General features: G+C 36.8%; 1 protein-coding gene across 1 annotated transcript; it reads right to left on the reverse strand.

The window, feature by feature from the left end:
• Positions 1-579: 579 nt before the first annotated feature.
• Positions 580-15682, reverse strand: pold1 (polymerase (DNA directed), delta 1, catalytic subunit). Its single transcript, XM_084091858.1, has 27 exons — positions 15583-15682; positions 14449-14646; positions 13333-13446; positions 13100-13240; positions 12882-13007; positions 12164-12332; positions 11317-11431; positions 11106-11235; positions 10042-10208; positions 9188-9292; positions 8895-9035; positions 8689-8799; positions 8384-8575; positions 8205-8293; positions 7265-7381; positions 7017-7130; positions 5596-5743; positions 5420-5515; positions 5197-5334; positions 2635-2810; positions 2282-2434; positions 1814-1916; positions 1603-1735; positions 1279-1392; positions 1136-1188; positions 930-1027; positions 580-816 (listed from the first exon to the last, which is right to left on the reverse strand). The coding sequence occupies exons 2-27, from the start codon at positions 14633-14635 to the stop codon at positions 729-731; spliced, it is 3318 nt and encodes a 1105-aa protein (XP_083947984.1). The 5' UTR covers positions 14636-14646; positions 15583-15682; the 3' UTR covers positions 580-728.
• Between the last annotated feature and the right edge of the window lie 440 nt (positions 15683-16122).

Genomic DNA, 16122 nt, shown 5'->3' on the forward strand with positions numbered 1-16122 from the left:
TGTCGTGTTACAACTATTGTGGTCATACCAGGACAGTTGCATCAGCGTTTCTGAGAATATTCAGAAAAGCTGATGCAACTGCCCTGGTATGACTTGAAGTTAAAACAACAAGGAACTGTGAGCAAGAAATATCCTTTTATTTATTTTTTGTCTTTTAATTCCTAATTTAATGTATCCATATGGTCTAGGTTGCCTGAGAAAGATTTTTTGTTCTGGTATGATCTGTGTGATATTTCAAATACTTGTATGTTACCCTTAATATACAATGACTAAAACCCAAACATGCATGAATGCTATATTAAATATTGGCTAGGGATGATATTTAAATGTTTTGTTCTCTGCTCTGTTTGTAGTTTTTTTCTTTACAAAAGTAGCTTCATGGTAAAGGATCACTATTCTATCTGATGAAATATTTAGAGCAAAGAATAATATTGACAATAGAAATGTCCATGACTTGAAGTGATATTATGATTTGAATTTGTTTTTTTATAACTATGACATTTAAAATCTGAATTTGATTTAAAAAAAAGTCAAATTACATCTTGTAAGTATAATGTTGAATCAGACAAAAGAAAACAATTTTACAAAAATGCATTTTATTTATTCAACCACTAAAAAAAAATGAAGATTCTTTACAATCTGGAGTGTGACAGACTCCTTCACTGAGGTAAGAGGATGAATGAATGTTGAGAAAGCTGAAGGCAAAAAGAAAAAAAAATCCCCGTCCATCACCAGCCAAAACGGGAAACGAGCTTCTCCTGATCGTCTAAATCTTTCTGCACTTTCTTTCTCATGTAAAAGATGGGGCAGTCTCGACTGAAAAAGAGAGCATTTATTATTTAGAACCACTGGTATATTAACTCTACCTACAAAATATATAGTGAATATTCAATATATTGTGTAGGCCTAACGTGCATATGTGTAAACACCTGGTACAAAGCACGTCTTCATGGAGTGAACCTTGACAGCGTTGACACTGAGTCCACAGGCGAGAGAATTTCTCCTCTAGTGTTGACAGATGAGCAATCTAAAAGACACGCATGGACAATCTTCAGCAACAGTAAGAACATATTTTGCCCCACGTACGAAGATAATTTTGCCAGGATTTGTATATATATATAAAACCAAAACACACCTCTTTCTGATAAAGCTCAGACTCTTTCTTTTTGCAGAAGTCGCATACGGCCGCTGAAGAGGAAAACCATCAGACGTAGAGTTTTGTGATTTGTGGTACTACTGAAGCTCCAGTTTTGCCTAACACACACACTTGATACATACCATCAGTTTTGAGCACAGCTCTGCAGCCAATGCAAGTGCTTCTTTTCTGAGCGAAAGCCATGAGACCACCGACCCTGGATGTCAAGACCGTCTTACAGCGTGTGTGATCTCCCTCTGAAACAACAGCAAAAAACGGCACGGTGAAAGAAATTCTATTTTACCACAGTTTGCAGTTTTATTTGAATGTGATGAGATAAAAAGGCTATATACCACAAAACAATAGAAATGACAGACTGCACTAAAAGCAGTAGTTTCGCAAATCATTTTCATTTCGAGCCGACTTTAAACATCCTGGGTTCTGTAGGCTTAATAGATGATACTCACTCAGTAACACACTCTCAGCTTTGCTCTCTCCCAGTATGGGCTCAAAGATGCGCAGTAAAGGCTTGGAAAGCTGCTGCTCCAGGTAGTACTGCGTGTCTATAGGGATGTTGTTCTCCAGGACATAGATGGGGTCCTGAGATACAGAACTCAGCAGTTATAACTACAGTACAGAAAATCAGCCACATCAAAACAGACAATACACAATACTGACCTCTGATTTCATATATGCCGCCACTCCCTTTGCTGCTTTGGTAATGACGTACGGAACTCGATCTCCGAGGTTTGGAGCGCTACCGGCATCACGTTTCCGCATCCTAAAACCCATGTTGGTGGAAATTGGTTAAATGCGCAATAATTCGGGTTATCTGAAGGCGCCCCTGTATGTTATGTATAATTGGTTTGAACAAAAACAGGCTGAATGAAAATGCAAATTCACTCTCTGAATGTAGGTGGCGCTTATGGAAAACCAGAAACGCAGTGGGTACACTAAACAGTGCTTCGCTTATAAACACTACTTTATAAAGCATCATACAGAGGCACGATGAAAAAAAAGCCATCAAAACTTTCTGAAGACAAATACAAACTCCTCGGATTTGCATGTATCATGAGAATAGCCCATTTCAATGTCAGAATGGCGAATTTTGTATGAATTAACAGTCAAGATATTAAGAACACACACCTCTCAGCTAGTTCGACGTGGGCCTGTTTGCCGGCATACTCCTGTGCGGTGCGTGTCAGCTCTTTAGTTATGACCAGCTGACTGATGTCAATGCGGTTACACAGAAGGTCAGAGATCACCTCTTTAGCATGGGCTACTGCTCCATCGGGGTCTCTGAAACACAACACACATTATTATTCCTGTGAATTAATGTGCATGTTGGTATATGAATGGTGTTGCCCGTTGAACATTAACAAAAAAGGCTTGTAGTAAGGCTTGTAGAGTCATGTCTTCACTATTACGCATGCTAGTATGTGCGTCACTGTTGCGTATACGAGCGCATGGTGGTTTTCTGAGTGTGGCAATGTTTGTACCTGTCAATGAGGATGTTTTGGAGGCATGTATTGATAAGGTTGGCCACTAGAGGGCAGTTGTCTCGTCTGACAGTCTCTATTCCTTTGCAATCCATCTTATCATGATGTTCAGCATCGGAAGAGAAATACAGCCCGGCATACCTCTTTTTATTGATCAACAGATATGGGTAATAAACCTGAAAAATGTGAATGAGACAGAAGTTATTAAGAATAATTAACTTTACAATAAGGTCCCATTAGTTAATGCATTAAATATTGGCTTAAATTAACAACGAGCAATGCATTTGTTACAGTATTTAATAGTTGATAAAAATACAACTGTTCATTGTTAGTTCATGTTAGCTCAGGTCCATTAAATAATATTAACAGATACAACTTCAGATTTTAATACTGTTTTAGTAAATACTGAAATTAACATTAACTAAGATTAATAATTGCATTTTTCATAGTTAGCTCGTGTTAAAGGTGGGGTTAGCGATATATGAAAAACGCTGTTTGGTAGTTAGACCGACACACAAACAAACAACAACAAACGTGTAGCCAATCAGCATGACGGTGGAGGAGAGAGAACGGGCAAGAGGGACATTTGAAGAAAGACTGAAGAAATAGAGATGAGATGCAATACAAAAGAGAAAAGCTCAGACGAAATCACTGGAAAATAAAGGGTCATGTCTGGGCAAGAGCTTTAGGACCCTGTTAATATTAGAAACGCTGTCCAGAGAGCTAAATGGAAAGGCCTGAAAACAGACGCGGATGTTGCTTTGATTCGGCTCCACACGTGGGTAACACTGGGTTTCTGTGTCTTTGTCTGGAGCTGCTGTGCTGTTGGCAACTAACCACCCACTCTTGTTTGTAATTACTATTGTGTACTGTACATACTTTTTTTTTGTGCTAGTCTCGCGTAGCCAGACCTTCAGACTGACGGCAGAAGGTCTAGACTCTATCGCAGCTTTTCTTGGCCAAGAGGACGTTTGACTGACATATAACGCAACCAATCACAGTTCATTTTGTTCCGCGTCATGTTTAGGGGAGTGCCAATATAATGTCGACGTCCCTACCAGGCTTGTGCACAATTCAGAATTGAATTGAGAATGACTCCTTCTTGAATTTGAATTGATGTCAAAAACAGGATCTAGAATTACAATTCGAATTTGAATTAAAGGAAGCAGATTTGCAATTCAATAAAAATTCAAAGAAATTCATATACATATTTTAAGTGAAGTGTTTAACAATGAAGCTTTACAGTATATGTCAGATATGATTGCATTATAAATTATATTAGTTTGTACCACTTGTACAGTACAGATGAATGCAATGAATGTTAAAAGCAATGTTAAAAACTTAACTAATTAAACAACATTGAGGGGGTAATTTATTTCAAGAATTTGATCAATATCTATTTTAGAACAAAATGTATGCAGGGTTGAGGAGTAAATAGTTACGTGAAATGAAATTTCTGTTATTAAATTACAAAATTAATGTAATTGTATTTAGTTGTATTACTGAGGTAAAATATTTAATTAAATTAGTTACTAATCAACTTAAAACGAAATTGCTTTGCATTGATAAAGTTATCCAAATAAAGCAATCCAAACCACATTTATAATGGGTAACTAATAACAGTAACAGCTTAAGCAATAACATTTCCAAAGTAACCTTCCTAACACTGAATGCATGCGAGACTCAATACATTCTTTCTGTTGTGTGACTGTGGAATTTCTTTGAATTGTCATGAATTTAATTCCACTTCCTGTCATTCCAATTCCAATTCAATTCAACGTCCTGTGGGGCGGAGTAAATTCAATTCAAATTCCAATTCATGAATTGAATGGAGGCCAATTCTGAAATTCTGAATTTTGCACAAGCCTGGTCCCTACAATAACAGACCGGCGGCGGCGTGCATCTAATAAATTATTCATTCAAGAACGTTGTGCAAGTTTACTGCAACAATGGAGCCGCAAACTTCACATACTTTTGAAAATCCAGCGTTTAGTTGATCCTGGTAAGCGCTCATTTGACACAGTTGTAAACACAACGGCTTTCTTCTTCCACAAGGGGTTTTGGCGTTACGGCATTTGTTTCCAGACGGACCGTTAAAGAACACGACGCACACGTCTCGCGGACATCCTGTAGAATTCAACCAATCAGGTCGCGACTTCGAAACTCCTGAAGTGTTTCCAGAAAAGTGTGCCATATGCATCAGACATTCAGCCAATGGTCCGCGGGCGTGACGTCCGAGACTGAGACTAGAGTCACGCTGACGAATGCTGTGTTTAGCGTTATTGTTAGTGTACTCGCCTGGCATCCCGGGGGATCGGGATTCGAGACTGACTCGAAGCAGGGCGGTTAGGATTGGAGTGTGAGTTTTGGAGGCGGAGCAATGAAGAGAGGGGTGTGTTTGTTTGGGTTGATTTCAAATAACAACAATGTCCAACAGCGTTTTTGAAATATCGCTTACCCCACCTTTAACAAATGTAGTTAACTAATGGAACCTTATTATAAAGTGTTACCATAATAACATTAGATGGCATCTGTTACGAAATCTTGGCCTGCTTCCTGTACCTTTTCAAACTCTAATTTGATTGGTGGAACGAAGTGGGAGGAGACCCATTCAGCTGCCTCCTTTCCCAGATTCATTGCTTCCTGCACAGTGGCCACACCTAGTTTCACCATCACAGAGTCTGTGTCTCCGTAGACAACCTGAAACACATTAGATTTGCATCACTACATATTTTCAGTGCATTGAAACGAAGGCAAAAAAACAAACATTTATGCAATTAAATACCTTTGCATCTGCCTGGTAACCGTTAGAGACTGTGTATCTTGATTCCACAAGCTGTTTGGTCTGTTCAATCATCTGCCTACCAAAGCCTGTGACGCTCTACAGATGAAAGACAGGAACTTAAAGCATCTCTGTCTAAAGCTGACAGTATTTACCCATGTGTGAGTGCTGAAACTGACCTGTGAGATTTCCAAACAGGGCAGTTTGCCCACCTGAGCCCCAGTGAACCCGTATACTGAGTTGGCACTGATCTTCAAAGCCAACTGCCTTCCGTCCAGCACCTGCTTTTTAAAGGGGTCCGTCTCTTTCTTCAGCTCTGCCTTCGCCCTAGAGGCACAACAAATAATGGGTACAAAAATACCTTTTAATAGGGCTGTCATTTTTTCCAAGTTTAACGCATTAAAAATATTTAACGCAATTAATGCAGCATATGTTTTTTTCCCCCATCATCCTTTGGCTAGCATTACAATATATGATCACGCTCTTATATCTGGAAATGATTTTAAACCGTTCCAGTGCGTTGCGATAAGACACAAAAGAAGAAAGAGGTGCAGTAATGGTGCGCATTTGTGAATCTCCTCGTGACACACACGACTCGTGCGCACAGAAAGCCGCTTCAGACAGCGCTTGAATGGACAAAAACATACAATCATGCAAAAATGCATGTTTTGTTGAGTATCCTCGCAAGCACAGTCTTAAATGAACGTAGTGTTGTGAGAAAATGGGATGCACGTCAGATCTGTGTCATGTGCGGCAGGTCTTAAAGTGACAGCAGCCTAATAAACCGGCTGTAGTGCGTTATTAATGTTCATCAAAAAACTAAAGAAAAAAGAAAATCGCTCTCTCACTACTATTGACTGAATAACTTTTGTAGCTTTAATAAGGATTAATCTATATTTAATTTATAATTTATGCAGTGAAGACTGAAGTGTTTGATAACTTTATTCAATTTCTGTATATATCCTATACCTGTTAGACCTACCTGAAAATCTTAAAGCACTGTTTACAATGTTACATGGCTCAGAAACAATGAAAACAATAGGTTTTTGTGCATTTTGAAAGGTGAAGTAAAATTCTGAACTGGTCTGACTGGGCCAATAGGAAAAATTGAGCCCTGATATATTGAAGGGTATTGGTAAATGTGACATTTATTAAAATGGGTTTATGTGAAGGTTGTTTTAAGTTCACTTAAATTAAATGTTGTTATATTTTTTTTTAAATGTTCAAATTGATAGCTTTTCATTTTACTGTAATGCTGAATGGCTATTACGGCTAAAATTGAGTAAAAATTTCATAAGAGACATCAGAAGCAGTATTGGTATCAGTGATACTGGCCTTCTTTCATAAAAAGATGCAATTAAACAAATATTTAAAATATAGGCATTTAAAATTATTACTATATATATATATATATATATATATATATAAATAAACTTTAATGTTAGGTGCGATTAATCACGCTTAATTACAGAAAAATGTGCAATTAAGTAGTTCATTTTTTTAATCGACTGACAGCACTAATTTTTAATTACACTGAACTATTTGGTATTGAATATAAGACGTTTATTTAATCTTCAGTTTTTGTTGTTGAAATGATCACCTTTTCCTGGCGCCCAGGAGGTTTTCCAGGATCTCAGGGAGAAGGCCCTTCCTCACAGAGCTCTTCACGAACAGATCACCAGTGGGGGTCTTGATGAAATCCTCTGGAGCCAGACTAAAAACGTATGCACACAAAAAAGTAGTACAGCTTCAATTAGTCACAAAATGGAGAACAACACAATTAAAATTCATGCAAATCAAAGAAAAAAACTGAACATCACATGATACACACAAACACACTCCTCTCACCCCAGTTTGTCCACCTGGCCCTTCTGCAGGAGAGTAGTGTAACATAAATTGTGAGCCATCATGATGGAGGGATACAGTGAGGAGAAATCCAGAGTTGCAATAGGAACACTGTAATACCTGTAAACACATACAGCTTTTGCATTTGTGAATCATCTACAAAACCTAAATGTTGCTTCAATTTAACAACATTACATAGAACTAACATCCGAGTTAATGTCAAATTTGTTTTTAACTATCAGAAGAAGAAAAAACGGCAAGAATCTGTTTCATTCAATATAAAGTTTTTGTAATAAATAAAGCTCTTAAGTACTTTTATTTATTTATTTACACTACCGTTAAAAAGTCAGTAAGATTTTTAAACTGTTTTTGAAAGTAGTCTCTTATGTTCACCAAGGCTGATACAAATTACAGTAAAAAGGTAATAATTTGAAGTATTGTGTGCAATTTAATATAACTGTTTTAATATTTTTTATGTAATTTATTCCTGTGATGTTTTTCCAGCATCATTACTCCAGTCTTCAGTGTCACATGATCCTTCAGAAATCATTCTGATATGATGATTTGATGCTCCAGAAACATTTCTTACCATTATCAATATTGAAAACAGTTATGCTGCTCGATGTTTGTGGAAACATAATACAAATGTTCAGGATTCTTTGATGAATAGAAAGTTTAAAAGAGCAGCATTTATTTAAAATAGAAATCTTTTGTAACAGTATAAATTTCTTTTTTTGTCTGTAACGTTTGATCTATTTAATACATCCTCGCTGAATTAAAGTTTCTCAACAAAACTCTTGCTGACCCCAAACTTGTGAACAGAAGCGTGTTGAAGTACTTGTTGATGATTGCTTCCTTTTTTTTAAATATAGAACTCAAGATATGCAATTTACTTATACTCTGATTTGAGAATGAGAATTTGGTCCCAAAAGTGGGTACAAACCCTTTCTCTGGTTCTATGACAGTGGCTCCAGTGTAGTCCTCCCCTCCCTCTGCCCTCACCACTGGCATCACCAGATCCTGCTTCATAGCCTACACAATAAAACAATCATAAAGCCATACACATTAAATGTTGGCTAGGTTTGTTACATTAATATATTTTACAGATAGACATGCGCAGACCTGTCTCAGGAGCTGTGAAACCACTTTAATCTGCTGTCCGCGAGAGAGCAGGTAAGTCAGGGGTACCCCAGTTACTCTGGCCATTTCCATGTAATTAATGACACACATCAACTTCTGCAGCAAACGCAGGGGCAGATACGCATCCTTCAGACAGTATACAGCCAAACGCCTGCGGGTCTGCTCATTCCCATTCTAATCAAAAACAAGGAGAGAGGAAAGAGGGTTTACTGGACTCCAGGTGTCTTAGATGGAGTTGAGGGATCTGATTGGCTAAAAGAGTATAACAGAGATCTGATTGGCTGCACCTGTAGATCTGTGATGATAGAATGCTGCACATCCTCCTTCTGCTCCTGCAGAAAATGGAAACTGACGGCGTTTAGTGTGTAAGAGCGCAGTTTATAATCTCTCAGCAACACCTACAACAGAGGAAAAAACTTGGTGAGTCACAGCATGAGCAGTCATGAATCAATCTGATGGAACAATGTGAGAGTCTGAGTATAAGTGTGCATACCTGTAATAAGTCAAGCTGCACACGTCCTTCCATATTCACAGTTTTGTTCTCTCTGCGACCCATCTGTTTGCTCTGGAAGCTGGAGTCTTTCAGAACTGATTTGATGCCCCACACACGACCCAGATATGGGAACATATTCACCTACGGAGACAGAAAGACAAGTGACTCAAATCATCATCCCCTGCCTGAATTATAATAAAAAGCCTTTCTGACATGTGCCATTACTGGGTTTGTTCACTTTCCACCAAAAAGACACATTTTTTTTTTTTTTTTTAAACATAAAAACACTGTACCTTTAAGGTGGCAGCTCTGTTGAGGAGGTACGGAAGGTCAAAGTTCTGGATATTGTAGCCAGTGATGATGTCAGGATCCACTGTCCTCATAAACTCACCCCAACTCTGATATAATCACACATATACATTTATTTACATATTTGTGAGTATATGTGGGTGTATAATATATATTATAATAATTCTATAATTCTAACCAAGTAAATAAATATACAGAAAACCAAAACACTTAAGAGTCCAAACAAAATCAGGCCGAAGCACAAGCAGCTTTAACATTGAATGAAAAGGTCCGAACACAAACAAAATAAATAGGCATTACATAAAAACACGTAACTGAAACGCTACAACAATGTGGCCAATTAGGCTATACCTGACATATAGGCTATACCCTATACCTCACAGTTGCAATTTCTTAACATTTTAAGAAAAAGGTCAAATACAAGTTTGACAATGATGTAGGGGAAAATAAAGTGAGCTCAGTTTGCTCCGTTTTTTTGCACCAAAAATTAGAGCACAATTGTAGGTTAACAATAACGTTAACCATAGAGTGAGCGGCCATGTAAAGTATAATGTAAAGTGGCTAACGTTAGGCTACTATGTACGTTTTGTCATGTTTAAGGTCGCATGTCACCTTTTTGTGGTCCATCTCAAAATGTTCCCACACTTTGGATTTTCTGCCCGACATATTACCACAAGGACCAGTTTTTTTTTTTTTTTGCGACTAACCGACTGATTAAAATTTAGTCGACTTTTAGGGGGCAGCCCTGAAGTGGCACCACGTACATTTACATTTTTAGAGAAAATACACATGTAAACATCTCCATTTAAGTATAGTTGGAGAATCTGTGAGTACGTACCTGCAGTAGCTGCTTCTCCTGAGTAAAGCAGAGAATCTGGGAGCCCACTATACTGGCACAGCTCTGTAAGGTGAAGACTGTCCGGATGAACGGCTCCTTCTCTCCCTGACGCTGCACCATAGAGGCGATCTGAATCACAGGGTCGATCTCCGGCTCTGGAAACACACCTGTAACACACAAACAGTTCAGTTAGTTACGCAGCAAGATATAATACTTTTATTTGCAGGCAATTACAAGGCCAAGAACAAGCACACTAATTACACATGGTGGCAATGACACAATAAGCTGTTTGTTAATGTTAGTTTGGTAATGCATTATATAGACAAATGGTTTGGTATATCAAAAATCTCTAAAAAGATGCGGGACAAATATGCAGGAAAAAAATTATTTTTTTGATCATTTGATTAAAAAAAACAAAAACAATTGCAATATGTATATATATAAAAATATTAATAACAAATAAAAAAAAATATATATATATATATTTTAGGGCTGTGAAATGATTAATCGTGATTAATCGCATCCAAAATAAAAGTTTGTGTTCATATAATATATGAGTGTGTACTGTGCATAATTATTTTGTATATATAAATACACACACATGCATGTATATATTTAAGAAATATTTGCTTAAATATACTGTATATATAATTTGTATTATATATAAATATAAATATTTTATGTATAAATAAAAAAAAATTCTTAAATATATACATGCATGTGTGTATATTTATATATACAAAATAATTATGCACAGTACACACTCATATATTATGTGAACACAAACTTGTATTTTGGATGCGATTAATCGTGATTAATCGTTTCACAGCCCTAATATATTTATATATATATATATATATTTATTTATTTATTTAACAATGTAAAGTTTAAGTTGTGGGGGTGCTAAAAGTTTGATTGATCCCAAAATGATTTCCAAATTAAATATTAATATGGCAAATTTCACAACTTTCTACCAAATGGTTTTATGGGAAGTCAAACAATCCAATGCAGCTAAATTAGAATAAGCTAAGCTTAAACAGAAGGTATAATGCCTAAACAAACACCTTTTCTGCCAGCACACTCAATATCAAAGCTCAGGACTCTGAGTGGAGCGATCCTCTGCCATTCTCCTTCAGCTGGATGACTGACCAGATCATTCCATGCCACATCCACCTCATACTGACACAGGGAAACCTGAGAGAGAAATCAGTTAAAGACAATTCAATGGATCACTCTAATACCTTAAGTGACTGTAGTTGTTGTTTTTCTTTTTACCTTTCCTGGATATTTTGAATCGGTCTGTCCTTCACCTCTCTCTTCCCTCATCCTGTACTTCCCTTTTGGAAGCTCAATCCAGCAGCAACCGACAACATCACTGTCCACCATGAACCTGCACATACATCCACATGCACATACATCAGACCTTATGTGCTTTATCAGGTCAAGCAATCAATGTCTACCACACATCACCAGTAGAGCCGCACAATTCTGGAAAAATTGAGAATCACGATTTTTTTGTTTAAAATAGAGATCGTCTCCTACGGTTTTGAACAGACAACTAAATAAAACATTTTTTTTACTTGAGGTTCTGACAAAGCATTAAATGCTGCAGTCTATTAAAGTATTATTTACTCATTTTAAACCAATTTATTTTTTATTAAATGACAAAGTGGCTCTCTCGCACTGTATGACGTGGCAGACTAGTCCAGTCCTGTTCCGTTCAAACAGCGCATGTTTTCTGAGAATGTGGTTGTGAGTCCTGGAAATTTACGTTTGCGAGTTTGCTAGAATGCGGTCGTCACTCCCGCTAATAACTGAACTGTGTGTGAACGTAACTGTATTAAGGACTCGAATACAGGACTGACAACCGTATTCTGCTGCTGTGTGAACATGGCCTTGTGAAGCTGTTTAATACCTATAGCCTACAACTGTTCTCTCTGGGTCAACGGCTGCGCCAACGCAGGTTTCAATGTTTGCTGTGATCGTACTTGTCAAAGGCCGAATTGTTGTCATTAAGGAATGAGATTGCATGGGTGTTTGAATCGAGATTGCGATCTTTTGACGATTAATTGTGCAGCTCTAATCACCAGTTTCATAAACTTTCAAGTACACACAAACACACCTGATCTCAAAGTCAATGTTGGCTTCAAAAGCCTGGTAGCTCTGGGTGGCAAAACTGGCAAATTTAAAGCCCTGCTCCAGGATACGCTTCGCTGGGGCAACCAGACGTGGCATCGCCATGGTAATGCGCAGAAAGTCATGAGCTCGGTTTCCATGGTAATGATACATACCTTAGTGCAAATATGAAAAAGTCAGTCAGCTACAAACAAGTCAAACAAACAGTTCCATTTTCCATTTACACTACCTTTAAATGTTTGGGGGGACTTTTTTTGTTTGAAAAAAACGAAAAAAACAATACTTTTATTCAGCAAGGACACGTTAAATTAATCAAAAGTGACAGTAAAGAATGACAAAATGTACCATGGTTTGCACATAAATATTACTGTTACAACATATTATAATAATAATAATAATAATAATAAGATATTGTTTTCTAAGCAGCAAATCATCATATTAGAATGATTTCTGAAGGATCATGTGACACTGAAGACTGGAGTAATTATGCTAAAAATTCAGCTTTACCATCACAGGAATAAATTACACTTTGAAAATATATAAAAAATAGAAAACAGTTACTTTAAATTGTCATAATATTCCACAATATTACTGTTCCTGTATTCTGATCAAATAAATGCAACACTGGTGAGCAGAAAAGACTTCTCTGAAAAACATTTGAATTGTAGCGTATATACACACACATTTACACTAAAATGACTTACTTTCTTTTGTGGTGATGTCCACTGCCAGCACAGTGACAGCTATGTTGTCTTTATTGGAGCGCATGTCCTTCAATACAGCAGAATTCAGCTCTCTCTGAAACTCAGCCAAGTGTGCATTTGTAAAACCTGAGAGAGACACAGACACAGTGAGAAATCATGAACGATGTGCTTACTACATCGCAGTGACACTGAGCAGCATCCTGTAATTGGCGGCTCACCGTTGGGGGCAGGAACATAGAAATACGGGGCGAATCCGTGAATGTGGCAGCACACGCTATTTCCACTGTCCGTCACACCAAACATGCGTACTATGGGCACTTTGCCCTGTACCTGCCCAGGCATACCTGCTACCGCAAATCCTAAACACCAGACGACAGCACATTGAGGGAGAGGTCTGGATGAAATCATGAATTTGTGTGTGCGCATCTGTGATAGAGCATGTGTGTCTCACCCAGGTAGTAATCCAAGTCTATCTGCTGAAAAATTAGTGTGTCTGAGTTTGGTTCAAGAGGCGGTGCATGAGGTCGTTTCCAACGTGGATTAAGATCAGCAGAGAATAACTCACCTGAGTAAAAGAGGGTAGATCATGTCAAGGTCAAGGGTCACAAAGTTAGACTAATGTTTGTCCTTGCATATAAAAAAACAAAATTTAATAAAGACAAAAACAGTCTGTGAAAAGAATTATTCTCCAAAACTGGAAATATAAGGAAATTAACCATAATCTAACCATATGATCCAAGGTGCAATACTATGAGTAGAAGCTTTTAACGAGATGTGGGAACCTTGCACGAAAATTAATTAAATACATTATTTTGTTTTGTCAATTAGTTTATGATTATATATATATATATATATATATATAGGGGTGTCACAATATATTGCAATACAATAATGCAACAGTATGTATCGTGGATAGAGACAATCTGAATTGTGTATAGTTCACCCAAAAAGAAAATTTCTTTGAGGAAAAAATTTAAGTTTAGAGTTTTAGTGTCAGTACTACTGTACATTAAACTATGTATAATGTTGAATATAATGGATAATAATGCAATGGGGGAATATTTGTGGGTCCTGATAATGCCAAATGTCTTATGTTACTAGTAAAAAGTGGCCTACATTATTTTAAATATATCTAGTCAGTGACAGAGTGCAAGCATATTCGTCTAAAATAATTCTGTAATTTCAGCTTCAGAACCAGCACCAAGCCTATTCATTTCCACTCCCAACGTAATACAAATGTAGCATTTTAATCAACAGTACATTTTTTGTTAACCTGGCTTTTACCATGACTTGGAGTATCGTATAATACCGCAATAATACCATATCGTGAATTCAGTATTGTGATATGTATCAAATCGTGACATGAGGGTATCATTACACCTCAAATATATATATATATATGGTTCATGCATTTACTGTTCTAAGATTAGGATTATGGAATTGTCTTCTTTCTTTCTTTTTGGTTGTACTGTAATTGTATGCATCGGTTGGTATGTTGTTTTGAATATTTTGTAGATAATAATTAATTAAATTTAATTAATTAAAAAAACAGACAAAACATACTTACCCACTGGAATGACATCATGGCCAGCTTGACCCTCCCCTGACTCCACCTCCATTTCCATTTCATCGAATAGAGCCAGTTCCTCTTCAAACTGGGAGGGACTATCCTCCCATTCTGTGCTAATCTTCCCCTTCTTGGCCTGTGAAGCCCCGCCCATTCCAGGACCTCCATTGCGCCTTTTAAAGTCCATTCTGAAGCAGCCTTGCAAAAAACAATTTCAACTCTTGATAAGCAAATTAAACACTCAAAAACACTTACGAACGTCCTGAGATGACTCTTTAAAATGTTTTCAACTAACGTTAGTTGAAATAAAAAAAAAGCAACAACAACAAAACAATTACAAACGATCTCTTCTATCTTGTCAACTGAATATGTGGAATTCAGAATGTAGGCTATAAGGAATTATTTAGAGTATAAAGTAATATAATAAATATATAGTACACGCTACATAATTAAACGTCTTAGCTCAACTTCTCAAAGCTAAACAATAACATCAAAACGTAGAGCAATAACATTAAAATGGAGTGCCTGACTACATCATTTACATAAAAGGGGCGGGGCTAATGAAACAGACGTACAAACTTGTGAAGGAGACAGTATTTCAACAACGTGCTTACTATGTGTTTGTTCATGCGGTTCGAGAGTTAGACAGACATGTTAACGTTACTTATAAAACATTTAGAACCAATTTCTGATGATCTGAGAGTCTTTAGGTTGAGTCAACATAGTTACTGAAGATCAATGTGCATAAACATTCATATTTTCACAGAGGTTTACCAAGTTATACCAAGCATTGTACACAAGTTATAGGCCCATTGTATAACTTTTTCACACGCTTATTATTTTACCTATAATTAATCGTAACTGGTAATTCAGCAATCAAAAGAAACATACTTATACAGCAACAATAAGATCGTATAAACATGATTCAGGCTCATGCTGTTTATTTTCACATGGCGTATTATATTGCGTTTTAAATAATATACTAGGCGAACTGGACAAACAAGAAACATAGCAAAACATGTTAGCAATATACAAACAATAAAGAGAGTCCGCTAATTCATGCAACATCGCCAAATGAGCTACATAAGACACAGAGGTGAACTCTAGCCAAGGAACAAATACATAATCTTTCACCTTTTATTCCAGCTCGAGCTTTATTACTCCATATATGCACTAGATAAATCTCCCGCCACTTCACAGTGTTGAATGTCAGTTTCCACCGGACATGAGCAACATCCGTTTTCCCGGTAAAATTGCGTAGGGTCCACGGAGGACTGCAATTGGTCAAAGAGAAGGAAGTGATTCGCCTTCATGGACGACGATAACTGCCATCTTGAGAGGGTCGTGATTGAGTGATTAAAAACAGATAGATAGATAGATAGATAGATAGATAGATAGATAGATAGATAGATAGATAGATAGATAGATAGATAGATAGATAGATAGATAGATAGATTAGACCTTACAGGTTAAATGCAGTCAAATACTATTTTGTACTTATGGGTATTTTTTTATTTACATTCGAAGGATGCGGCTGCACGAATAAACAAATAATAATCCTTACATAATAACGATTACAAATATTTACCTTATTATATACTATGCAAGTTCTATTTTTGTCATGATTGTTTTAAATACAATTTTAAAGCATCAATATACGAATTAAAAGCATAG

Source organism: Abramis brama, assembly GCF_963993115.1.
Source record: "Abramis brama genome assembly, chromosome: 1".
NCBI lineage: Eukaryota > Metazoa > Chordata > Actinopteri > Cypriniformes > Leuciscidae > Abramis > Abramis brama.

Excerpts from the sequence above, each read along its gene's own strand:
- pold1 (XM_084091858.1), bottom strand. The coding sequence starts at position 14,635 with ATGGACTTTAAAAGGCGCAATGGAGGTCCTGGAATGGGCGGGGCTTCA. Across the intron at positions 2,811-5,196 it reads TCAAATTAGAGTTTGAAAAG|GTTTATTACCCATATCTGTT; the intron begins GTACAGGAAGCA and ends CACATTTTTCAG. Across the intron at positions 1,736-1,813 it reads CGGCATATATGAAATCAGAG|GACCCCATCTATGTCCTGGA; the intron begins GTCAGTATTGTG and ends TCTGTATCTCAG.